Source organism: Corvus brachyrhynchos, unplaced genomic scaffold (assembly GCF_000691975.1).
Source record: "Corvus brachyrhynchos isolate BGI_N302 unplaced genomic scaffold, ASM69197v1 scaffold17, whole genome shotgun sequence".
In the NCBI taxonomy this organism is placed as follows: Eukaryota; Metazoa; Chordata; class Aves; order Passeriformes; family Corvidae; genus Corvus; species Corvus brachyrhynchos.
In genome coordinates, this window is record NW_008240046.1 from 15460623 (window position 1) to 15487284 (window position 26662).

The 26662-nt window shown below is 37.2% G+C and overlaps 1 protein-coding gene across 1 annotated transcript in view; it reads left to right on the top strand.

Moving 5' to 3' along the window:
* Positions 1-1670: 1670 nt before the first annotated feature.
* AGA (aspartylglucosaminidase) overlaps positions 1671-26662 on the top strand; it is a 53339-nt gene continuing 28347 nt past the window's right edge. Inside the window, exon 1 of the mRNA XM_017744308.1 lies at positions 1671-1728. Coding sequence (XP_017599797.1) covers positions 1671-1728 — 58 coding nt within the window. The remainder of the gene's footprint in view (positions 1729-26662) is intronic.

Sequence of the window (26662 nt, forward strand, 5' to 3'; positions counted from 1 at the left end):
TTGCATTTAGCCAGAGACAAGAAAATATACTAAAAGAATTGTACTGCCCATGCATGTACTTGAAGAAAGACATTTTGTTAAACCCTCAGTGGCCAAATCATAAACTCTTCTAGATAGTGCAGATAAAGGCTCTTTCCTTTAAGAGTTCACAATGTTTTACAATAAGATTGCTAAGGTGTAAAATTTATATGTAGGTTTCCCAGCTGAGATGAAATAAAATTTTATCAATTGTAGATTCATTTCCATCATCTTGATTTTTAATGTACACATAAACCTTTTTTTATTACGTTCTATAATTTAATAAGTAACTGTATGTTTTAACTACATTTAAGTATATATTAAATGTTTTATAAATGCAGTCAAAACCACTTTTAAAATGGCAGGGCAGCCAAATTACTGCAATAATCTCATCTGCTGATTGACTTGGATCCCAATCTGCTTTTACCGCAAGAGAATGAAGTACCATTAGATCTAGGAATATATTTTCTCTAGCAATGTTTTGTTATCCCTAATGAAAGATATGAATTGGGATATTTTTCTTAACTTCTAAAATGTCACTTTTCCTAACAAAAACACCATAAGAACTCCCAATTAATTTTTCCAAATATAGTCAGTGTATTACAAGGTAGTTCTATCCGTGTATAAGCAATGATGATAGTAACCAGTGGGGAAGGTCATTAGGAAGCCTTCCTGGGAATACTTACCAGCTAGATATCCAACATTTTGGGGTTTGGAGCCAGGATAACAAGGCTGATAGGATAGTAGATCATGGACTATAGATTATTTACTCAGCATGGGATTGCTAGCCTCAGCAAATAGTAGGAAAGGGAAAAGAGTTTGAGTTCCAGTTAAAACATAGTTTGAAAAGTAGGCCAAAAGATGAATCTAACAAAAAAGCAGAACATGCTGCTGAGTGTATGGCAAAAGCTTTTAAGAGGGTATAGTTATGAGATCTAAGGTCTTTTGAAAAGCAAAAGGTACCAAACATTGTTCCACATATTTATTTCACCACTTGAGCAGCTCGGAGGCATCTAATGTACGTTCTTCCACAAAGGCAACATTCTTCACAGACTTCACATTCCAGAGTCAAGACATTTTCTCACTGCAGTTAGAAATACAGGGTTATGAACTCAATAACAGCCAACAATCAAGAACGTAAGATTCTAAATTAGGAAGTATGGTGTAAAAGAAGAGAGAAAACATTGGTTTTCATGAAATAAGGAAAGAAAAGAATTTGTTTCTAGGTGTCATCTTTACAAGCATAAAGGATGCCCAGACTATTAATTTCTAATAAGCATATGATAATTTTGGTAATACTTTGTGATGTTCTCTTCTTGAATACCTAATATAAGGCTAAACGAGTTTAATGGAATTCAGAAAATAACTTTAGAACATCCAAAATCTGAGACAGATTTTAAATTATTAAGATACTAAATGATCAACTTCTTGTTCCAGTTTTACAATCTCAAAGATATTTTAAACCATTTCTTTATAATGTGGCTAATTAAACCCAGCTGATAGTGATCTTTTTTGAAATAGTAGATCTGTCATTTCACAAAATGCTTTGGATCTTTTATTGATTCTGAGCTGATGTTTATAAAAGACTTTCAGACAGGAAGAAATTGACTGAGTTTGGAGGAAACAGTGAAACTATCTATACATAGAGCGATATGGACTACATTTTAGTAAAACTGCTGTGGCCTCCTGATGAAAAGTACTGCATAAAAGGTAGGTATTGGAATCATTACACAGAATTGTCAAGCACAAAAAGTAAACCAATCAAAAAAGTGGATATTTATTTCATTAACTTTTTTCATTTATAATAACCTTAGTTGTTAGCTATAATTACATTCAGTAAGAATTTTTTAGATAGCACTGTTATTTTCAAGTTGATTGTGTCCCTTTAAATAAATCCCATCATGTGTATAAACCAAACACATGGCAGAGATCTAAAGCAGGTATTTAAAAACCTCTGAGCACTACATATTCTGTGTTTGTGAATGTTTCAGCCATGACCTCAGTTTGGAATTTTCTTGATAGAGGTACAAAAGTCATGAAGATATTCACTAACTCTTTGCAGTATTATTCATTATATTTACATGCTATATTTACCTAGATTCTTCTAATTTCACATTTCTAAAAGTCAAAAATGTTCCTCTGATACAAGAGAATGCTCACTTTATTCACTAAATGGATCAAGGAATAATCATATATATATTTATATATATACACACACACACAAATATTAAGCAGAAAGAATGAGGCAAAGATCAAAATCAAAGTGGGACTTCGATTCCTGAGACTTTTTATAGAAATTATTATGCCTGCCCCAACTAAATAAATGGAGATTTTATGCCAGAATATCTTTCAGCAATAATTTAAATACAAGTGACTGAAACAAAAAGAGAAAGCAAACTAAAATGGTAATACAAAAGAAATCAAAGCTATCCCACTGCAGTCAGAAATTAGATGGGCAGACCCAAGCTGCATATTTTAAAGCACAGAACTGTCTATGAACTCCATTGGGGGTATAAAGTCATGCTATCTTTATGGTCTTATATCATATAACATTGCTTTCATCTGTCATCAGAAAGTAAATTAGAAATGTTTTTCCTTTTCACCACACTTTCCCATCTTTTTGTATAAAACTGTGATTTCCTTTTGAATTGGGGCACATCTTTTCCTAGTTTAAACATTTTCTTCTACTTGGCTACTGCTCCCATAGTGAAATATTTTTCCCTGTTTGGCCTCTGATTTCCTAACACAGCATTCAAGCTAGAAATTTTGTTGATGACTGGTTAACTCCACTTCATAGGAGCCACATCATGATTGTATCTTCTCATTATATTTGATGACAGTTCTTGATAAAATAATCTAACAAAAAGGATGGTAGAAGATGCCAAGAAAATATTCTTATACATTACTCTAAACATCCTTAAAAGTGGAAGAAGTGACTCTGGAGAAAAGCTAAGGCAAGCAAGCATTCAACTCAACTGCAGTGCAGACACACCCACACCTAACAATTCATAAATTATTAGGAAAATAATTACATAACTTATGTATCTCTCCAATCTTCACTTACTCCAGTAACAGTTAATCCAGCACTAAAGTGTTGACCCTTTCATTCATAGCAATAATTGTGCTTAATTTCCCTTTGTTGCCTGTTGATGCAAAGGTTTAGTTGCTGTTCATTTAATTGTTTGTTCCCCAGTAAGCAATGTCAGGAGTGTCTTCCACAAAACACTGAGTAACAGGTCGGCTGAAGCATGAAATCACTGTGTACCAGGTGCTCTTAATTACTGCTACGGCTGTGGATGCTCTTAATCCACTGAAACAGTGCATTGCTGCAAGGTACAAGGAAACAGCTCCCCACTAATCTCTCTGTATAGACTAACTGTTTCTAATTCCACTGCACTTCTTTGTTGCAGAGAGAAATGTGTTTGTCCTTGAGCATATGCTGAAGTTTCACCTGGAAAAATATAAAAACTATACACGAAACAGTGTGAAAAACATTGCTTTTACAACCGGATTTAATCACATGGATGCAGCAGAATGGGTGTTCAGAGTACAGCATGAATATTAGGATGACATTTTACTGGAATGAAAAAGCCATCATCAGGCATTTGAAAAAGGAATAAGGCAACAAGAGAAAAGCACAAGGAGGTATTAATATTTCAGATCAAAATCCTAGAAAATATTGACAAAAATCTGCCATTTCTAAACAGAAACTCTGATGGTGAAAAATAAAAGATGGATATATTTCAATATTAGTAATAGAAGCCCTGATGGGAGCTTCTTTTTAATATTGAATGCATTTGAATGCATCTATGAGCAGTCCATACTTACTAAAAGTGAGAACAGATCCATTTGCAATAACATGAAAGACAAAAAGTGAAAATTCCCAGAGGGTGAGACAGTGCCTCAAAGCTGGATGTCCAGACAGCATGACTCATGACACAAAGTTTAGTTCTGACATATCTCAAGCCAGGAAATCACTCTAATTTGTGACATTGATTGCAATCAGTGAAGTGGCTACTGTACATAATAGCTGCTCTTCTGTGCAGTTTATTTTGTGCTGTACTTGGCTGATGCAAGCGAATTTATAAACAGCTAGGTACTAATCCCCAAAAAGGAGTCAGTCTTACTGCCCTTATCCTCTGAAGCAAACTTTTCTTCCTTTGTTTGGCCCCATTTGAACACCTATCTATTCTTTTGGATCACAGTGTACCCCAACTTTAGTTATCTGGCAGTCATAAAATGTAGTATGGGGCTGATGCAAAGAGCAAAGAATCAATGGAAGAAAGTCTACTGAACTGAGGTTCTGGGGAATCAAGCCAAAAAACTGGGCAGCACAATCTGTAAAGAATGTCTATTTTAGGTTTCTGAGTCTCCAAAATACCCATCAGTGTTACCAGGAATAACAAAAGAAAGGATAGAATTCTTTCTTTACTTTACTTTCTTTACTTTTATTCTTTTCTCTGAGTGTAGCTTTGTCTGTTACACTCAGGGTTTGACAGGCATACAGCTATATATAAAACATAATAGACAAATGTATCTAATATACCAAAACCAGACTCTTAACGTTAATAGTAACAAAGTAGAAATTATAATGGAATTATAATCAGCCTGTTTAACAGGGAGAAAATTAAAAATGACAAGATGCTTTCAGAATGGCATACATAGCCTTGCAGTTTCTTTTTAAAAATACAGACCTGTATCTCTCAGGCTGGAAAAGAAGTTTCCTAAGTGCATAAATTCTAAGGTCAGAATGAACTATGATCATCATTTAGTCACATCAGCCTCCTTTATTGTACAAGCCACAGAATTTGACCAACTCCTACATCATGACAGAACTCATTGAACTAAGGTACATGCTACATTTAACACCACCAACGAAAAACTTATCACTGGGGCATTGTTCTTGAAATAACTTCTTTCAGATCTGCTATTAGCAATATCAACAGGTAGACTCTTTTCCAATATTGCCTCAGAGAATCTGCAGAGAATCCACCTACCACCAGCTGAATTGCTTATGGTGACTTACTTTTTAAGTTTGTTAGCCCATGACAGACTGGCATAGCAACCTCAATCTATTCAGACACCAAGGCTCTGCAGAACTGTAGTGTCTATACCACATTTTTTTTATGTGAGAAGGGAAAAAGACCTCTTGAAATCACAAAATGAATTTACAAAACCTGACAAGAATGGATGAATGATTGCTCTGGGAAGTCATTGATTTTCCAGCTTTCTCAGTACCAAATCTGAAATTTCCAATTTCTTCAGGCATCAGCTAAAACCAAAGTGTGGTTGCTTTTGTGTCTCATTTCATCCTGGTTCTCACCACTTCAAATGCAGCTGCTGTGTGCATAGTGGCTTGCTCCATCACAGCTGCTATTGCCATGTCTTGGCTGAGTGAATACAGCCTCTCTGCTGCAGGTTATGTTCTGCTCTGTGGGGTTTTGACAGCAGAGTGTCTTCAAAAGCTTACTGAGAGTTTAAATCCTAGATATCAGGATCTGAAAGTATGCATCTCGGAAGCTGAGTCCTGATATGTGAAGCTTTCAGAGAGCTGCAGGTCTCTCCAGCTGCTGGCAGGGGATGAGAAATCACAGGATATTAATCCCTCCCAAGTCCTGGGCCTTACTCTAGATTCAGCAATTTCAGGAGAAAAGGGGGTGGAGAGACAGTCAGCTCTCACTGTGGAGCACCTCATCATGCTCTTCTTGTAGCACACTTTTGCTTTTTTACTTTTTCCCTTCTCTCCTCTCTTCTCAGTAACAATGACCAGCAGCTGAAATTATACTGCTTTAACACATATTAGAGAATCTGTCATATGTAGCTCCTTCAGTGGTGACTTTCCTTCCTGTGGCCATCCCCTTCCTGAAGCATACTTTGGTCTCTTGGATGGAGGTGAGCAGTCTGTCAAGCACAGGGAGAGTCCACAGCACCAGGCTATGCTGCCTTCAGGCAGCAAGATGAAAGATGCCCTGACAGAGCTTTGTCGCAGCTAACACTTGTGACTTCACCAGGTAAGTACTTCTTGTGAGCTCCATCTTCCCTAAGAAACCTGTGGGGTTTTGCAACAAGGTGTTAAAATTGAAAGTAGGGGCAGAGTGCTTAAATTATCCCCATGGACTTTAGCATTGTAAAGTCTGAAGGCAAAAAAAAAAATTAAAACCAACAAACAAACAAACTTTCAAACTTCAAAGTAAGACTGGAAAGAAAGAAGAGAAAGTCTGTGAGATGAAATTACATAACCTAAAAAGAAATGAGACTTTGTCTTCCATTTGCAACAAAGGTGAGAAAAGGTGCCATTCAAGAGAGGAAAAAAGAAGCATTCTTACAAAGTCCTCAAGAATAGGATTACTACAGCTGCTCAGTTCAATGAGAGGTTTATTTGGAAATATTCTTTTAGCAGCACTACAAAGGACAGGAGTTGCCTTCTGAATACATGTATTATAATTACCAACAAGAAAGTGCGTATCTCTTAAGGTGAAGTGTAATAGCCACTTCTTAAGGTACACTTCTTTCAGTGTGAATACATCGATGCCCTGAATCTGCAAAGTGACTGATTTGTAAGTGCAAATATAGTACAACTTTTTTGAAGTTCAGAAGTATCTTTGTCCTTCTTTTTAAATTACTAATCTCCCCCTTTCATCCTTTCATAAGTAAAAAACAACCTATTATGTAAAAAAAACCCACACTTATTTTAGACGTTATCTTCCCAGAATTTTCCACTAAAGAAAATTTATGCAGTGTCAAATGACATACGTAAGAAAGCCTGCATTTGAAAATACAATTAGTTCTATACAGTACTCCACTAAAGCTCACATACCTATGAAAATTTATCACATAGTAATTATGCTCAACTGGTGTTAATCTCAGTATACCCCTGAAAAGCATATTATCAACCAGGAATAATAATAATCTGAAACCAGAGAATTGGTAATGGAACATTATCAATGTACTTGGAGCTTTGTGATGGTAACTTTGAAAGAGTCTGGCAATAGAAACATTTAATAGCAGCATTTTGATATATTCAGAATTATGAGTGACACTTAACTTTTAATATACCCAGGCTCATTAGTTCAATAGGACAGTTCAAGAAGCAGGGCAGCCTATTCATGTAAGGGACAACTGCCAGGGCATCAGTTTTTATGATGAACCATAGTACATTATTCTCCCCACAGAACTCTTCTTATATGTTAATTTTTTTTTTAGAATACAATAATAACTTAAAATACATTCATAGATATATTTATACTAAAATTTAGATTTTACAGGTCATTTAACCTTTATTCTAAATAGGATTGTTTCAGAGAAACTGCTGCCATCAGTCGTCTTCTCAGCTAACAGATGTTTATTCTATGTTACAGTTACTCATTAAAAGCAGAGTGGGAATTTATAGTGTATTTTGTATACCTAACATGAGAATCGGTCAGGATTTTTCAGAAATACCTTCAGAAATTATTCTAGGTACTTCAGTTTTCCAGATATTCAGGGGAGACATTTTATTTAAAGTCTTGTTGGACAGGCACTTCAGACTCCAGTGTTATTAATCACTTGGGGAAATCTTCAGCTAATCGATCATATGCTATAAATGGAGTTGGTGCCCTGCTGTTTGTGTTTCAGGTCTGTTGAGGGATCTGGTGTAACTGTACATTAGGGATTTTTTAAGTGTGTACATGAGTTACTGGCAAGCAAAGAAGGTACAATAGGGAAAAGTAATGTGGGGCAAGCATTAAAATCCAATTACATTAAATCAGTATATTTCACTGTTGATGAGCACCGGTTCTGTTTCCTATCCTGTAAACTGGGTATTGGGTTGTCAGACTCTGAAGCATAACTCATTGAATTTGAGCTGCTTTTCCAGAGAAATAATCAACCAGATGGTTTCATTGTGTGTGTACCTCTGCAGAGTTGTCAGGGAAACAGATATTTTCAAGAGGAAGAGAGTCAGTTTCTTCCACAGATGTTCTGCACTTACAAGACCTATGAACTATACATCTCTCTCTATTGTTGGGGGGGTTTGTCTCATCTTTCACTGAGGTCCTGTCTATTTGCTCTTGAGAACAAGGCACCAGCAGCTCATCCATCCAAACAGGATTATACAGGTCAAGGAGCTCTGCAGTTTGAGGAGATGGGCAGGTTCCCGATGGACAGCAGCATTCTCTGCCCTTTGGAGTGAGAAGGGAGGAACACCATCCCCTCAAGTCCCCTATCCACAAGGAACTGTTGTGTCTACCAGCAACATACCAGTTGGGAAAAGGTGCAGATAGTGTTCAGAAAACCACAAACTTTGAACCACAGAGAGGAGATCAACTCTCAACTCCCTTTGCACCAAATTATTTTTCTTCCCTGTGTCATATAGTGAAAAAGAAAAAAAAATAAAAAAATTGTTCTAGAAGCTAACCCTGCAGAACAAGGAAAAAAAAAAGTAGATTTGTTATCAGCAGACCCCGGACAATACATGGTCTAAAAAGACTCAGCTGTGTTATCATCCATCTTAGCTTAACTGGGATAATCCTCCTCACTGCATTCCACATGCCTATCATGGAATATAAAGTAATACGAAAATGATTTAAAATAGTAAAGAAGACAATAGATCCCTGTACACATGAATAGTGTACTATTAAAGGGAAAAGAGGTGAGGAAAAGGGAAAAGAATAAATCTTTTCTAACTAGCCTGTTTCTTTTACACTGAATTCAGGGAAATTATTTCCTTTACATACTGATAAAATATTTCTACAAACTGTATGAAAGCTGACAGCAGAAACTTTGGAAACGTCTCCTACTTATACAGAAGCAAACTGCTACATTGGAATAAGTCCAGAGGATGAACACTTTAAGATATGTGCAAAAGAACATCTCAAAAATTGGAACTATGGATGTACATATGAAAAGGGAATATTTAGGTAGTGGATTAATTCAAAATTTGACAAAAGACAGAAGTATGGTGTGGTTATTTAGCAGTTTACACAAAAGAAAATAAAGCAAGGAGCAATTGTACATAATGATAGAGAACCAAATCAGGGTTTTTTTTACCCAAGTTCAGCATCAAGATGAAGGAAACTGTATGAACAAAACTAGAATAATTTGATCTAAGATGGTAGTCCTACTTTCTTCCCACTGATGGATGCAAATTGAGATCTGAAATGAGTAATTCAAGTGAACAATGCTACAACAGAGAAAAAGATTATATCTGTATGAAAAATCATGGCCCAAAATTCAGTTTTGAAAAAGGAAGACAAATATTAATAGACAAGTAACAAGATAGGGCAATATAAAATACATGTTGCTAAAACATGTATAACATTTTAAAAACATGGATTGTTAAAAAGGAAAATCCCTACAGGCCATTAAGATTTCAAGTAGCTACCCAATTCATGAAGTGAACAACATTAAGCAGAAGGCAAAATCAGGGAAAACTAACTGGGATAAAATATCAAAATAGTAATACAACACACACAAACCAGGAAAGAGGAAATTGGGAAGGGAGTAATACATTCTTGTATTTTGAAAAGCAGAGACATGCTTAAGGATGTAGAGCAAAGGTGGAGGAGGAGCCGAACAATAGTAATCACAAAAAATTTGCATTTGAAAATAGGATTGTGAACATATATAGGTGGACATAGACTATAACCAATCAGAATAAATCTTGGAGGCACATGGAAAACACGAGGAGAAGTGCATGGGATAGAGCTATAGAGTGGGGAGCTACAGTGGAGAGAATTGAGAATGCAAAATAAATGTATGCCCAAATGCTGTGTGGCTCTTCCCACAATGAATGAACTTTTAGAGAATATTAAACTGATGAGCAAGCAAGCACAAGAAGTACTAACAATCAAAAAAGAATCCTAAAGAAGGATTATAGAATTAAGTTTGCTAAAGAAGGATTATAGAATAAAGTCTGCAAACAAGACTCAAGGAAAAAATCAGAAGACAAGAATGAAAGTTAAATTGCACAAGAGGTTAAAACATACAATAAAAGATTTTTTAGAAGTTGAAGAAAGTAATTGTAACAAACTACAAGTGTTTATCCAGTCCAACTTCTCTTTGTCATTAACACATGTTGAAGTCAATGAAATCAATGGGTTCAGCTGAAGCATTTGAGTCACTCTTATTCTCCTATAATAGATAAAAGATGTCTTAAGCTGTGGGCTAGATGACTGGTGTAAAGCCTGAAAGCAATAGCACATGAAGAAATAAAATGCTTTATTTTACAATGTGCTTATTTTGTGTATTTGTCAGCACTTGAGAATTACCCACATCACTGGTTTGCTGAGAGTTTTCCTCCTTCATCTCTGCAAAATGAAAGTGCATGCCAATAAAAGCAGTAGCAAATGTGGAAGTGAGAAGGCAGCAGCAAATGCACATAATACAGAAGAGTGTAAAAATTTATGTTAAGAAAGGTTTGGCATGCTGCATACACTGGTTACCCTCGAAGCCAAGCTTGGCAGATGAATTGAATGATATGGTGTGGTGTAAGAATGCAATATTCCAGTACATGAACCCTGAAATACTACCTGTCCAGAATAGTCAAAAGCAAGATACTAAATACCACCAAAATGGTGCTAAAATCAGAAAACGGTTGAAATATCTCGGAAAGAAAGAGCCACACTTGTACTCAGTTTCTAGCAGACTTTTTGTGCCTACCTATGTTAATTTTGATAAGACTTGGACATACCACTGAGTCTTTCAAGAAAGAAAAAAGACCCCTGTCCTGCTTGAAGAATTTTGGGTCCTCTGTCTCTCAGCCACCTAATAGTGACTCATTTTTTTCTTCATTTTGGCAGAAAACCTTCCGCTCTTGAGTTTACAGGACTAAAAACCATGTCGGTTTTTTTATCCTGTGGCTGTTTACATTAAAAGCTATCCACATAAAAAGTTGTGAGTTTTGTTCATATTTAAGGATATGATATAGTAGGATACATTAAACAGTGATTTAGAAGTAAAACATTTATGTAGAAAGGTTGAGATGTATAAAGCTCGAGAAAAGACAACACCCATAAAATTTTGACCAGAGTTATACTGCAGAGAGGGAAAACTTATAAAGTCATAGTATACAGCTTAACAGAATTTAAATTATTCTATAACCCACAAAGCAGGGAATCAAATCTAAAATGGAGAAAATAGATCCAGCACTAGGAAAGTAATAGAGAATAAGATCACATTTGGAATAATGGGCATCATTCTGGTCACCTTATTATGGAAGTGGTGAAACCTCATTGGCTGACATCTGATATGAGGCGGTTTTGGATGTTGCCCTGTTTCTTCCATTATTAATTTTGTGCTCGAGGGCAAATGCCAGCAGTGCTCATTTTAGTTTTTACCTCCTGCTGCAACTTCAACTGTCAGAGAGACAGCAGGAGTCAAAAATGAAAGGAGCCACCTTATAGAAATGCTGTGCCACTATGTCATTTTTAAACTGACAGCTTTTTACAGTCCAATTTCTCAGGGAAAGAAGAAAAGGACTTTCATTTTCACCTCCCACTGCTGCTTTGACAGAGAAAGACATTTACCCAGGTTTGAATGCTGGTGGGAGGCAAAAATGTAAAACTGCGTTAGAGTGTTTGTAAGTGGGCTTTGACTACCCTGTAGAATGATAAGCTGATTTGGGACAAGTTGAACTCTAACCTTTGCTTACCAGGTGGCAAAAGAGAAAAATGTCTCCATCTGCCCTTAATGCAATAGATGGAGAATATCCTGAAGGATGTAAGTGAATATAGAAGAGACAGATGCACCTAAGGATTTCAGTTCATCAGAAAACATACAAATGGCTGGTTTATTAGTTTTTGGCCTTCAAGAAATTGACAATTGAGAAGAGTCTTCAATGAGAACAACTGTTGAGGGAGGTATAGATGTTTAAAAGGAGGAATTTAGAAAAAAAATGTAGTCCTTACTTTAGTAGTACATAGTAAGGAAAATCACTTCCAATCAAAGGACTCGGGGAAAGAAGGTATTAAAAAAATGAATGCTGAAGAACCACACAAAATAACTTTTCTACAGTTACTAACATAATAGGTACAAATGCAAAGTTTTTTGTGATGGTGAAAGCAAAGTAATAAGGAACAGTAATGTTAAAGTACATCTACTAGAGGGACCCCTCTAGCCTTCTAATCTATCTAGCTTCTGTGACATATAGTACTTAGAAAACTCAGAATCCAATATAATGTAATGTAATTTAATATAGAGTATAAAAGTAGAAATAGCAGCTCCTACTTGCTGCTGAATTCAGCTTTTCATTTTCAAAGTATCTGGTACATACTCTTCTGAGCTCAGAGTTAAAATTAATTGCAAGTGACAGTGGTATTCAGGGTAAAGAAATTACTCTCCTATTATTTAAAACTGTCTACTGTTAATCTTGCATTCTTTGTTTTGGGTCTCTGTACAATGTGCATGACCTTGTCAGGCTTAGAAGGACACATTTGAGTAGAACATGCAAAATGTTTGGCTCTCAAGGACAAGAACACTGAGTATCTCCAAATGCGTTGTTTATTGGCACTGTCTAGAATAGCAACAAAGTTATGGTAGCTGGAAAACACAGATTTCCAAGAAAAATAGCATATACATAGATGGGCTGTACACTTACATGTACATATATGCATATATATGTATTTAAAAATATAAAAGAGCGTGTGTTAAGCACACAAGTTTTACCTGGGGTTTTCTAATGCAAGTCTGGAAACTAAGCCTTGTACACATCATTTACTGTAATGATATCTCAATTTATAATTAATGCCTGACTCCACACATTGTTTCAAGACCATGGAATAGCAAAACAGCATTCTGAATTCTGAATGTTAGACATTTTATTTTCTGTTTTAAGCAGCACAGAGAACTTATATGCCATCATATTTGAATATTTGAAATATCCAAAAGCATCTTTTTATGTAGGTGGAGCTTATTTTGTAGTTGTGGCTAAAAAGGACAAAATTGCCTTCTTTTCTCCCTTTCTTTCCCAGCCAGGGCTCTGGAGAAATAGGCAGATAGCTGGAGTGGAGGCAGAACTAGCATGAGACAAGGCTTTAAGGAAATGGGGAGAGAAAAAGTACTCAGGATAAATGGAGCAATTGTCTATGAGATATGAATCTCAGAAACAGAGTCAAAAAGACCAGGTATGTTCAAAAGTAATTGTGTGGAATAATAGAGATCGATTTGTCCTAAGCAATAACCTTAGGAAAGAGAAGGTTTTTACCATTGATAGCAAAAGAAAGGAGGGCTGCAGTGAAATTGCATAAAGAAGGGGTTTGGGTTTGGGGTTTTCTTTTCCTCTCATGTGCTTAATCCAAACTTTTCTCAGTTTCTATCTGAATTCCGAGAATCTCATTGTGCCTTGCTGCCTTCCCCACTTACAGCACAATTGGTTTGTTTTTCCAACACTTTCCAGTGGTACATTTACTCCTGAGTCAGTTTTGGACACCAGCTTCAGAAAGGGGCATATCTAGGAAGTATCTGCATGCCCAGTGATTCAGAGGAGGGCCCAGTAGTACTTCTGCTTTTCAAGAATTTCCCATCAAGCACTAAATAATAAGGTAATTCTGAAAAATTTCTGTTATGTACCTTTTTGTTTCAGAGTTTTAAAAGCTCTGGTACTTTACCAGACTGATAAAGCCACAGGTCAAGTCAAACTGAGTTGGGGGAAGTGATCCCACCCCTTACTCAGCCCTGGTGAGGCCACATCTGGAATGTTGTGTCCAGTTCTGGGCTCCTCAGTACAAGAGAGACATGGACCTCCTAGAGCACATCCTCCTGAGGGCAACAAAGATGATTAGGTGTCTGGACTATCTCTTTTATGGGGAAAGGCTGTGCCTCTTCAGCCTTGAGAAGAAATGACTGAGAGGAGACTTCATCAATGTCTGTAAGTATCTGAAGGGAGGGTGTCAAGAAGATGGAGCCAGGCTCTGCTTGGTGGTGCCAACCACTAGAACAAGAGGCAATGGGCAGAAACTGATGCACAGGAAGTTCCACCTGAACAGGATTAAGAACTTCTGTGTTGTCTAAGTGACTGGAAGAGATTGTGACTGGAACAGATTGACCAGAGAGGTTGTGGAGTCTCCCTCACTAGATATATTCAAGAATGTGCTCTAGGATGACCCTGCTTGAGCAGGGAAGTTGAACCCGATGACCCCCTGTGGTCCCTTCCAACCTAACCCACTCTGTGACTCTGTGACTCTGTCATTCTGTGACATGTGGGGTGTATACTGTGAGTACAGGGATAGGGTTGGGAGAGGGGAAAAATCCATCCATCCCCCCCCCCAAAAAAAAAAAACAGAAGAAAAATCCTAAAACAATATTGGTTTTGACTTCATATAGATACTTTCTGATAAGAATTTTAATACAACATATATGAAGACCGAATTCCTCTTTTATTTGCAGTGATAGCTAAAGGTAATATTTTGACTGACAGGAAGTCATTTCATGTTCTGATATACAGCTTTTCATTACTATATTTGCTGAAACCCTAATTGAAATCTTATGTTTATTTACTTTCTAAATCTTTCTTTCTCTCACACAAACCTCAAGTGATTTCATTATGATTTCTATCTTTTAATGACTACTTGACCAGCTCTGTATCTTGCTTTGTCCACACTAATGCAAATATTCTTATGAGTTTTACAGGTCCAACTATACACACAGCAAAGACTCATTCCAGTGTGTTTGCAGGGTTGGACTTTTGGTTGGTAAATTATTCAGGTTCTAATATTAAAGATATTGTTATTTAACTGGCAGACTGGTTGAATTACATAGCTGCAAGGAGCTATGTTTTTTTCTAGTAAAAATCCCATGATGAAATGATTGAGCAATGAAAGTCATCATGATATGGCTGGGATATTGTTAGAGATGAAGCAGCAGCTACAGATTTCACTTGACAAAGGAATTGCAGTGAGCCAGCATGAGAAAGAAAAAAACAGCGGAAACCCGGATTCCAGGGTGGCCAGCAAAGCATAATAATAAGAACTCTTTTTGTCAACACACTACCACCCCACAAAAAACCCACAACCAACCAAAGAAACCAACAATAACAACAAAATAGTAATTATACTCTATATTTTACCCAATGGGGAAATCAGCTTTTTCCAGTCAATTCACCAAGGCACCCCTGGAACACTAATCATTTAGAAACGTGCTAGGAAGAATCACACCTGAAAAGAAACCTTCATTGCCATTTCTACAAGTGGAAGAAAGCTCCATGTAAATGATCTCCTCTGCATCATTGCATCATTTTTGCTGTGGATTATGGAGTCACACAGAAAATTCATTCTCTCCTAAAGACTAAACAGAAAAGGACCTGAACCCAAGTTGAACCTCATGACTGACTGTTAATTATACCATTAGATATCTGACTCGCCCAGAAGGAGCGAATTTTTTTTTTAAAGCGGTATTTTAAAGTTTTGTGGTGACTTCTTTTTCTGATGGAAAGAGAAAGAGCAAGAGCTCATGAGAAAACCTCTTCTCATACTGTAGTCTTCTATAACCAAGGGCTTCAAAGGTTTAGATAAAGACTGATATTTTTACTCTTTTGTAAACAGAAATGAAAATAAAGCTATCTTATTTTTATTCCATGACCACCCTGCTGCTATTATAATTAATACATATTATTATATTGATATTCCAAGGCAAGACATACAAGTTACTTAGCAAGTCTAAGCATCTCACAGCAGCAGATTATACTGTTGTACAAATTATTGAGTTATTTGGATATGTTTGAAAGCATAGTACCAGAAAATGTTGAAACAATAATAAAGAAGGACTTTAATTAATGCAGAAGCTTTTATTTCAGACAAAGCTACAAATTTCTCCAGACATATGTATACATGCTTCCAAACAGATACAGACATACATATAAACGTATTTGGATACAGCTTTTCAACACAGCACAAAATTCTTAACACAGCAACCACATCACTGCCATGAGGATGAGAAAAAAGGAACATTATTAAATAATAATATTTGTAACTTTTCAAATTAAGAAAAAAAATTCTCCTAAAGTTGTCTCACTAACCTCTGTTTTGAGTCTTGTCCAATAGACAGAGAAGGAAGTCCAGACATAGTAGTAAACTTCACTTCTCTGGTAATACAGTTAATTTATGATTCTGCCAGAATAATGCACACTGAAGCAGTAAAACAGGGCTGCAATTCTGTACCATTTAAAGGAAAAATTCTGCTACACTTTATGGAAAAATCATACTAATTTCACACTGATGAAGAGATTGTTCATCTTTCTTCAAAAGCCTAGACTGTTCCCCAAAGTGCTAAATGTCTTCTAAAATAAACTTGATCTTAGAATAGATATCTCTATTACATCAGAAAGAATCTTGGGAGCCCCTACCTATATTTAAAAGAATTTTAATTACACAGAGCAGACATTTGTATACTCTGATTTCAGCAATTCACTTGTTTTAATTACTATTTTAAAACTTCGATAATAGCATGAAATGTAATGTGCATTTATTTTCAGTCAGATCTGTAAAGATAAGATACAACGTAAATTGTGGCAAAGTTCAGTTGCTATCTCTCACTGTCTAAAATCCACAGAAAAAGAAAGGTAACATTGTCAGTGTTTTCTGACTTTAACTCAGTTGGGAGGCATCAGTGGCAAGTTTCAACTGCTGAGATGCATTTGATGAAAATCTTAAAAGCAATTGAGTAGTCTAAACTGTTGACTTTTATGAATTTGTATTGCGAATTACTCTTTGAAGGCTCTTTACCTGGGAGACTTTGAACTGCCATTGTTGTGCTAAGCTTACTGTATTTGGAGATAACAAAAAATTAACTTTTCAAAGATTCAGTAGTCTGGAAACTGGGAAGTTATTTAAAAGGTTTAGTTCCAAGAGAACAGCAAAACCCCAACCCTTAATTATTGGAGAAAATCTTTCATGCTTATCATCCAAATAAGCACAGGTCTATTAATTATTTTTTTTAACAGATAATCTCAGCTCTTTCACTTGTGGATTAGGTGGATATTGTTTTCACAGAATTTTATGGATGATTTGATATTTCCTTTGAAATGTAGTGGGGCACTGCTGTATTTACTTCATTTTCCTTTTATCCCTGTGGAATTTTTTTACACAGTCATTAGGAGCATAAAAGTAGCTTCATGGTGAGTTTATCCCTTTCATTTTTTAAGGCATTCCCTAAAGGTAAGACACATTTTTTTATTATTATTTCTAAACATAAAGGACCTGATACTGCATGGTAATAAGTGCTTTTAGCTCCCTTCAAAATTAACGGGCAGTGAGTTTGTTTGGCATACTGCAAAAGACACCCTGCCGGATGCAAATCTGGGCTCAGAGCGATTTAAAAAGGCAGTATGTGTTTTGAGTAACATTAAAACCCTAATTCTGCACAAGAAATCTATTTCTACATGACCAAAGAACTAATCAGGCATTCACCTTCTTTCTTTCCTTCTTGTGGCATATGTAACCATATATCTAATAAACTCAGAAGATACCCACTTTAATGCAGCAGGATGGCCACTGCAGAGCAAGCCCATTCAATCAACCTAGTAAGACAAGGAGGTGTGGGGAAAAATCTCAGTAGTATCACAAGCTTGCCTGAACTTGCAGAAATGCAATTGTTTTTAACATCTGAAATATAGATGTTTGAGATTTTGCCTTTGCTTCAGCATCCAGTGAAAAGTTTGAAAAAAATATATAGCTTTTCTGGAGGATCTTTGTTATGATTAGGGCTTTTCATAGAGTATTTCACAGGAATATTTAATTTTCAGTTTTGCATAATAGAGGGCATGTAGAGCGCTAACAGTTATCTAAAAACTCAGACAGCTAGCAGAGATGCCAAAGTATATCATTCAAATGCAGGATGCAAATTTCTGACATGAAACATCAATGATACAAAGATAGTGTTTTTCAGAAGAAAAAAGAAAAATTGCAAGATACTTGTTTTAAAAGGATAAAGTACCAAAATAAGACTCTAACTTGTTTGAGACAAACTGACAGTTTGAAACTGCATAAATGATTCTATAAAAATGATAATTCTTTCTTTTATAGACACTCTCAAGTCCACAAATATGAACAAAATGTTTTGGTTAGCCAGAGCCTACCTGTGTTACTGAGAAGCCTTAATACCCTCAGCAGCCATAATACAGATCTGTTCTCAGGTCAGAGAACAGAGTCAGCAGAACAGAGCTGAAAATTGCTAAGTCAAATATCAGAAGAACAGCTCCAGTTAACATACAGTTTGAGTAGAACAACATTTGTGATCGCTAATACTCTTCTAACACATCTAATCTTCAGATGAGAAGTGGTAAAACATACAGCAAGAAGGACAGAAGCCCACAAAGCTGAGGGAAATGAGTGAAAATCCTTTCCTCTCTAATTGACAGGATCTAATGCCAGATGGTCTTGCCCTTTAAACAACTGTTCAAACACACATATATAGGCTAGGAGGTGAGGAGCAGACAGAACGTACTATTAGTACTGATTTCCAGCTGTTGACTAGGGGAAATAAGATCATCTGAGTTTCCCCTTCCTTTCTCCATCCCCTCTATCTTCCTCAGCCTGTAAACCTATTGCCTCATACTTTGCCTCTCAGAAGGGATATCTGCTTAGACTGGCTGGAAAAAAACATAGGTAGTGCAGCCCAACACAAGGCTATTCTAACTACTCTCTCACATTGCAGTTATGTCTTCTCTGAAAAAAGTGTGAAAGATGTTTAGCACACAAAGCCTTAAATTTTGCTAGGTTCTATCCTATCTCTAAAATACAAAGTAAAATCCAGGTCATGATTCTAACAAGCTGGCTAAGCTTCTTGGATGTCCACACACCTTAACTCCCAGACTTGCCCTGACCAGGGATATTTCTGCATACACCACAGCATTACATGAAGCAAAGCAAACCAGCAGGAGAAAAATCTGGAACTCACTAAATGAGAGACGGTCAAAAACCCATTCAAAATTCACAAAACAGCTGGACAGAAATATATTCAGACAACACTACAAGAGTAAAAAATGAAGAAGGTATATTTCCTTTTCCCCCCACACAGCTGCAAAATACTGACTGGCAGGGATCAATATCAATTCACTGGACAAAACACTGGAAGTGTTCACCAAACTCAGGAAGATGAAAATCACAATGATAAGAGTGAAAAGATACTTCAAAAAACTACTGGAGCACCATTGTTCTTTTCCACTGAAAACAATTGCCCTTTGTTCATCGGATGTCAATCCAGCTCGCTACAGCTTTCATAATAAGGGCCCATGAGTAGGTGTAAATGAAAGAAGAGTCTGTTATTTAAATTGAAATGATCTTGCAATTCCTTGGTATGTAAATTGCAGATTATGTTACATGTTGATAGAGGTGGTATAAATAGATCTGGCAGAATCTAAGGGGACCTTTTGAATTGCTCTGAGTAACACACACCACGTCTGAATTTGGCCTTGAATACAGACACAGGGGCAAACACAGAAAGATTTAACTGCTGGAGATACTTTAAATGTAAAAGTGCAGAAATGAACATGCACAGCAAGGAAGATGATACATCCTCCCTTACATTCAGGATCAAACAAGAATATCAGTAAAGAAAGACATTACACTTTATGTGGAATAAAACATTTCACAAAGCGCTTAAGATTGAACAGGACTATGAGCAGTAAAATGTCTCCGAATGACATCAGGACCTAACACCTTGTGAAATCCAACCCTGCTTAGTACCACTGGAGATGTAAAGCACAAAAATCCATGACACAGAAAACCTATAAGTCTATAATGATGATAAGGATATTTTTTTTGACATAAAAACTTCTATAGAAGTATAAGCTTCTTAGTCTTTTGGGACATAACATATGGCCTAGCATTTTAAGACATCCCTGTTTCTTAACTAAGCACTTTACACTTGGAAGCTGCAACACTTGGAAACTTTAGCAGGTCTGCTACCAGTATATTGAACTTGTACAGAAGTTTAATACTCTGGCCTTTCTTCATCTACTGTAGATGATACATGCTATGTTGGAGGATAACACATTTTATCCTGTCCCAGTCATCAAAACTGCAATTGACAAGAAGAAACTAGAGGTTGGGCTAAATAGAAAGGGTATCCTGGCTTTGAAAGGAATGTTATATACACATGTAATAGAATATCTATATTGAAAGCTAAGTGCTAGAAAATGACAGAAAAGATAATATACAGTAACCTGGTGTGAGCAAGGATGACAGAATGATAAAGCACTTAGGGGTCAATACATAAGGTTATTAAGGTGACAATCTGCCAATATTAATTCATTGCAATGGAATTATCATGCCTTTTTTATTGTAACCAAAATCTGGGATTATATTTTCAACTACTCTAGCTTAGTAATCATGCTTAGGAACATTATGTTTCAAATTGTAGTCAGTGTTTACTATGAGCAACATTTAATGGTCAAAAGAGGAACAGAAAAAAGATGAAACTGTAGCAGCCAATAAACCTGCGTAATAATTTTCAAAGGAAAACTGTTTTTATAATCTGTTCTAGAGAAAAAGGTCTTGTTTGCACAGCAAATTCTGTAGGCATCTGTGTGAAGTACACAATCAATATAAGCAAATTGGTTTTTATCCTATTCCAAAATATCGAAGGAAGGAACAGCACAACTGCATAACTGAAGATCTTTCTAAAGGTTTTAATTAAAGGCTTTGTTCCGGTTTGGCCAAATTTAGAAATATATCCTCTGAGAGAAGGCACAACCACCCCTCCCCCCACCAGGTTCGGGAAAAAATAAATTTTCCTCGAAGGAAAGTGAAGAAGATAAAACTATTTATTTAACAAACACCCGGGAAAGAAAAATAATGTTAAATGGTAAAATCTTTCACTGTGGAGGAAAACCTGGGAAAGCGTTAGAGTCCTCCCTTTGGTCTCCTCGGAGCTGGGGCTTGGCCCAGGGCCAGGCCCTCTGTGCCCGGTGGAAAGTCCTCCCGATGTGCTCTGAGGTTGAAAGCAGTCCAGTAGGAAAGGGAGAAAATCCGGAATTCCAGAGAAGGAAAAAAGCAAAGTCCAACTCTCAGTCTCTCTCCGGAGAACGAGAAACTGAAAACAACTGGCCAAAAGCTGACTGGAAAACAGCAAGCCGGGTGGTTCCTCACTCCCCTGCCGCAGCTGGGGGGAAAAAAAACCTGCTATCTTTATATGACCTTGAACGAGCTGCAAACTGCTTTGAGAAAGTTTTGCTCAGTTTTTTTCCTCTTCCCCCTCTCAGGCTCAGTTTAGAGGCATAGAAAGGCACAAAAATTAATTTCTGGGCATGGGCAGCGATATGGGATACACATCATAACGTCACCCCAAGACAGTCTTTCATGTCCTACCTGGGATATACAAAAAGTGTAGGTAAGGTAGGTGCATCCCTTTGACAGAGAACAACATCTGTATTAGAAACCCATTAGTTACTTTCTTAAGTTTCCTTGTATCAAAAATTTTCTTGTGCCTCTCAAAAAATCAGAAATGCCAACACTATTACTGGCACTTGAGAAGTCCTCTGGTAAAGATGCTTGTATTCTGACACAGTTTTGAGAAAAAGAAACCCTAGAATGTTCTATTAAATATGTCCTGACACAACCAGAGATGCTGGTGAAAGAAAAAAAAATTAAGCAACCCACCACAGTCTTGACCTCAAGTCAATGACAAGACTGACACTCCAAATCTGTTGTGACAAAGTGCATTCCATAGCTGCATGAAGAAGGTATGGGACACAGTGGTTTGTAAGTCTCTGAACAAATGAAAGCAAAACATTTTTACACTTCAGCAAAATTGGACCTGGACAATAGGGAACCAAAAACTCATTTGGATACATGTGGTGTTTTAAAACACATCACCAGGATCTTCAAATTGATCCGGTACCTAATGGCAGGCAACACTGAGATCTCAGTACAGAGACACATGATGACCAGGTATTGTATATGCCTGAAATCTCAGTGGTCACATTATTGTACAAGTTCTTATTTTGTGAAAGGAGGGCTGAGTGAGACCTGCAGGCAGGGAATTACAGTAATCCAGACGATGTCACAGAAGCATGAATTAACGTTTCAGTATCTCTATGCGACAACGCTCTTAAACTTGTTATATTTCTCAGTTGATAATAGGAGTTTTGTTCCCCCTGAATGCACATGATCCCCAAAGAAAAGCCCTCAATTAAAGTTTACCTCTACATTTTGCACAGATGAAGACCAAGCAGTATTTATGTGCAGTACAGAGAAGGGACAAATATTCAGACATTGTGTTAACAGCATTATTAAGCACAGTGGTCTCATCTTTTTCATGTTTAAAGCAATTTTGGGGCAGTCAGAACTACATTTCATAAGAAATGGGGATCAGATGCTCCTATGGAGTCTATAGCAAAATAATGTATGTCTTCTTTTCAATAGCTGTGCAAGCTTTTTACTTCTACTCTTCTATCTTCCCCTGGATCTTATTATCCCCTTTTGTCTACAATGCTTCATCAGAGACACAGCAGTTTAAACTGCTATATGACCTGAGAGATGACTTCTTTATCACCTCTGCACTTTTATAACATAAGTAAGTGACAGATAAATTACATACAAAAGCCTAGACTGTGACCTGAGCTAATAATTTTTGTGGGCTAAGTCTTGGCATTGTAAGCCTTGCACAGTGCTTGTTCAGGCAAAACCCGCACAGGAGCAAGTAAGACTTTTATCAGAGTCAAGCCCAAATGAAAGCAGAGTAGGGTCCTCAAGATTTGCCCCCTTTGGACCTCCGCTTAGAATTTCTTGCAAGCATATTGGGCCATGTTTTCATAAGCATTCAGAAGAGTGAAAATTCTCTCTGCTATTTTATAAACTCAACAGTTCTGTACCTACATTACTGGCATATATTCCAGGAAATCCAATATGCTACATAACACCACTTCAAGTCTGTCACTAAAATAAACAAAAACTTCTGCTTCATAAATTACTTTGGCTAGAAGAGATAGTATTAATACTAAAATACCTCTAATACATCTTGCCATTTTATAAAGCCTATGCTTTGCAAATATCTTGGTGCTGTTTACTGTACCAAAACCTCCCCTATATTCAGAGCTGCAGTCACTAGTCAACAGGCTTCTCTGACAAAGCTAAAAATAAGTGCACACTTTTTATTTCTCTTCATCAGAACATCCCAGGTAAAAGGGACCGACGGTGCTCTCTCCCAGGAAATCCTTGGTGCCAGCATCCACCCATGAAACCCATCAAAGCTAGACATTGGGAGCAGCTCTCTGGATCACATTTCAGACTTGTGGGGGGTCACTGTTTAAGGGTGTGTGGCACACTATGAGATGCAAGCAGAACATTTTAAAAGCAGCTTTGCAGGAAAAGACTTGGTTCCTTTGCCCAGCAAGCTGAACATCAGCCAATAATGTGACCTTGCAGTGAAGGTGGCAAACAGTACATGCTGGGCTCCAGCATTATGAGGAGTGCTTCCAGAAGATCGAATGAAGTCATCTTTTCCTTTACTCAGCCCTGACAAGGCCACACAATGGAGTACTGGGTCGAGTTCTGGGCTTCTCACTACAGGAGCTACATGGACATGCTGGAGACAGCCTAGCAAGGGACCACAAAGATGACTAAGGGACTGGAACATCTCTCCAACGAGGAAAGGCTGAGAGAGCTGGGACTGTTCAGCCTGGAGAAAAGAAGGCTCAGGGGGGATGTCATCACTGTATATAAATATCTCAAGGGAATATGCAGAGAACAGATTCAGTGTGGTTTCAGTGCTGCTCAGTGACAGGACCAGAAGACAACACAGGAGGTTCTCTTTGAACAACAGCAAACATTTGTTCATTCTGAGGCTGATGGAGCATTAACAACAGGTTGTGTACAGAGACCTTGTGGAGTCTCCCCCTCTGGAGATAATAAAATGTCATCTGGACATGGTCCTGCGCAGATGGATTGAAGTGTCCCTGCTTAAGCAAGGGGATTAGAACAGATGCCCTCCAGAGGTCCCTCCCTACCTCAACCATTCTGTGATTCCCTGAATTGAGCAGAGCTGCAGCCTTGTGGTTTCTATGCCCAGGTCCTCATAACTGGTGAGAATGAGATCCTGGAGCAGCTGCTGGGCAGACTAAGCATGTGTGCCTTGCTACTGGAAGGAATCACAGTCCTTATATATAATATTTATACTACTAGAGACGACCTCTACACTGCTCAGCCAGAGAGGGGAACAGGATGAAGCCGTTGGTGCTGTTTGTGTTCATGTCTGTCTGTACTCTGAGTGGCAGGCCCTGTATGTACAGGTGTGTGGTGTATCCAGGTGCTCCATGTGCTTCTGCATACAGTGAAAACATTTTCAGACTTGCTACCTGTTGGACCTGGGGACGCTACAGGAGCCTCTCCTCCGTTGGGCTGTCAGATACAGCATAATATATTTTCCTCTGACAGAACTAGTTAAAGTAAAAAATGTTAATTTTGTAGCTTCCTTTTACCTTCTGAATCTTTGACTTAAGTCAGGGTTAGGTTTTTTTTCCATCCTACTTCATCCATTCTGTAAAGTTATAAAGTTGGTAAAAGGTAACAACAGCTCTGCTCAGCTCAATAAATATGGATTCAAATGTATAAAAAACCAAGCAGTTGCTATTGTTTGCTATTACCATTTACATGCTTCATCAAGATCTTCTGTTATCAATGCTCAAAAGCGCTGTGCATCCTGCAAGAAGCCTCTGAACAGTTTCAATCCCCAGTATACATAATGTAAATACCACTGGCTTCTATATCCTAGGAATGCTAGACTTTCTTAGGGGCATACATTATGTTCAAGCAGGGCACTAATTCTATTATTACCAAAAAGCAGCTGTTTTCTTATCTGCAACTCAGAAAGTCAGCTTCATTGAAATCAACAATGCACAGGATAATTTTGCCTGCTAGTATTTTTGAATGCTTTTCCTTTGCTTAAAAGCTCTTTTGTTTGTCTCCTGAATGTCCAGAATTCAGCAATCAACCTGAGCCCAAAACTTTTCTTACACATCATAATGACTTTTAAATAATTCTATCTTTATCTGTAGCCTACTGTCTTTAAAAGCCTTTTAGTATATTCAAGTCATATGACCAAAATTTGTCTCCTGTTAGGAAGATAAAACTTTATATTTTTGTTTACCTGAAAGCTAAGATTCTTTCTTGGTGGCTTGATTGACAAAGTGAGCTTTTAAGAGAAACAACAAATATTGCAAGCCTCACTATGCAGTAATGATGGATCACGTCACAGTGTAGATTAGTGTCCCCACTTCACCCATGTACAGAAGAAATGAAAAGGAAGATGACAACAGGCAGTAAACTTAACAGCAGGCACAGGAACATAATTGAAAACAAGGGACAACAGAGAAAAAAAAATATTTAAATCAAATCATCAGTTTTACCCTAATAATTCAAAACAAACATAGCTCTTAAATTTCTGCTACATCACATTGTCAGTGGACTTCCCTATTAAAACAGAATGACAAAGAAATATTTTAGCAGGGTTTATAAAGTTCTGGTGGGGTTGGACCCCACTATCCCCAAAATGAGAGCCACTTTTGGTTACAAGAAACAAATTTTGGCATTTTTTGACATTTTGGGGATTTGTTTACTTTTAATATGGACAGCAAAAAGAAACCCAAAATATAGTACAAATTCCAAATTCTTTTAAATTTGCAACATGCATTTTAACAATAACTAATTTCTTAGCTGGTCCCATAAAATACATGAATCAAAAGCAGTGGAAATTCTGAGCTATATAACACACTTAGTCCAAGAATAATTAAATGTCCCAAATAATTATTGTCTATTTGAGAATTACAGCAGGGGTACCATCTATCAAATGAATGGAGGTATAATTGAGACAATTTGACTCAGGAGCAAGTGCTCAGAACAAAAGATTTCTGGGTCAGACTAAACCATCAGGGTTATAAAGCATCACAGTAGCAAAACCTTCTAAATATAAACTTTGACAATTTTACTAGAGTCAAAAGTATGGACAGCTAATAAGACAAAAAATTAACTGGTCAAGTCACATAATGAAACTGGGGAAAGCAAAAGGCTGCCTACAGAGAACAAGGCAAACAGACTTGCATGAGGACATCCTGAAAACCAACAAAGACTGAACGTGACTGACATAAAGTATTCATTAATTCACAAGACAAATGAGAAAAATAACAACTTGGTTGTATAAAACACAATCTTTCAATCTTTTTATTTTAACTCTTCACATCTGTGTTATAAAAGGAAGATTTAATATTGAAATGAAGCCTATCCATTCCACAGACAGTGCCATAGGCTATCCTATCCCCAGGCAGCCTATCCATTCCATGCACAGTGAGTCTTAAAAGAGGGATTGCAACTGATCCTAATGGTGGTCTCCAGCTCTGCAGTGTCTTCTTCTGGCCCCACAGTGCAGACCTCATTCTGCCACAGGTCTCTAGTAGACAGCTTTAACTAGTGTCACTAGGTTGGTGCAGCTACTACCCCTATCCCACATCTTTGAGACTCCTCGGGGCATTTTCTAAAGCATCAGTATTACAAGAAAAGAGAGAAATGCAAGAAACTCATAGACAAAGCTATACACATTTTTCTTCTGCTCTGAATCAGTCTTCACATCAATGCTTAGAGCTCTGATATGACCAGATATACTTCAGCAACTCATTCTAATAAAATATTTCTAATTCCTGTCTGTAATCAGGTTTCTCTCACTGCCTGAAACAAACTCTTTC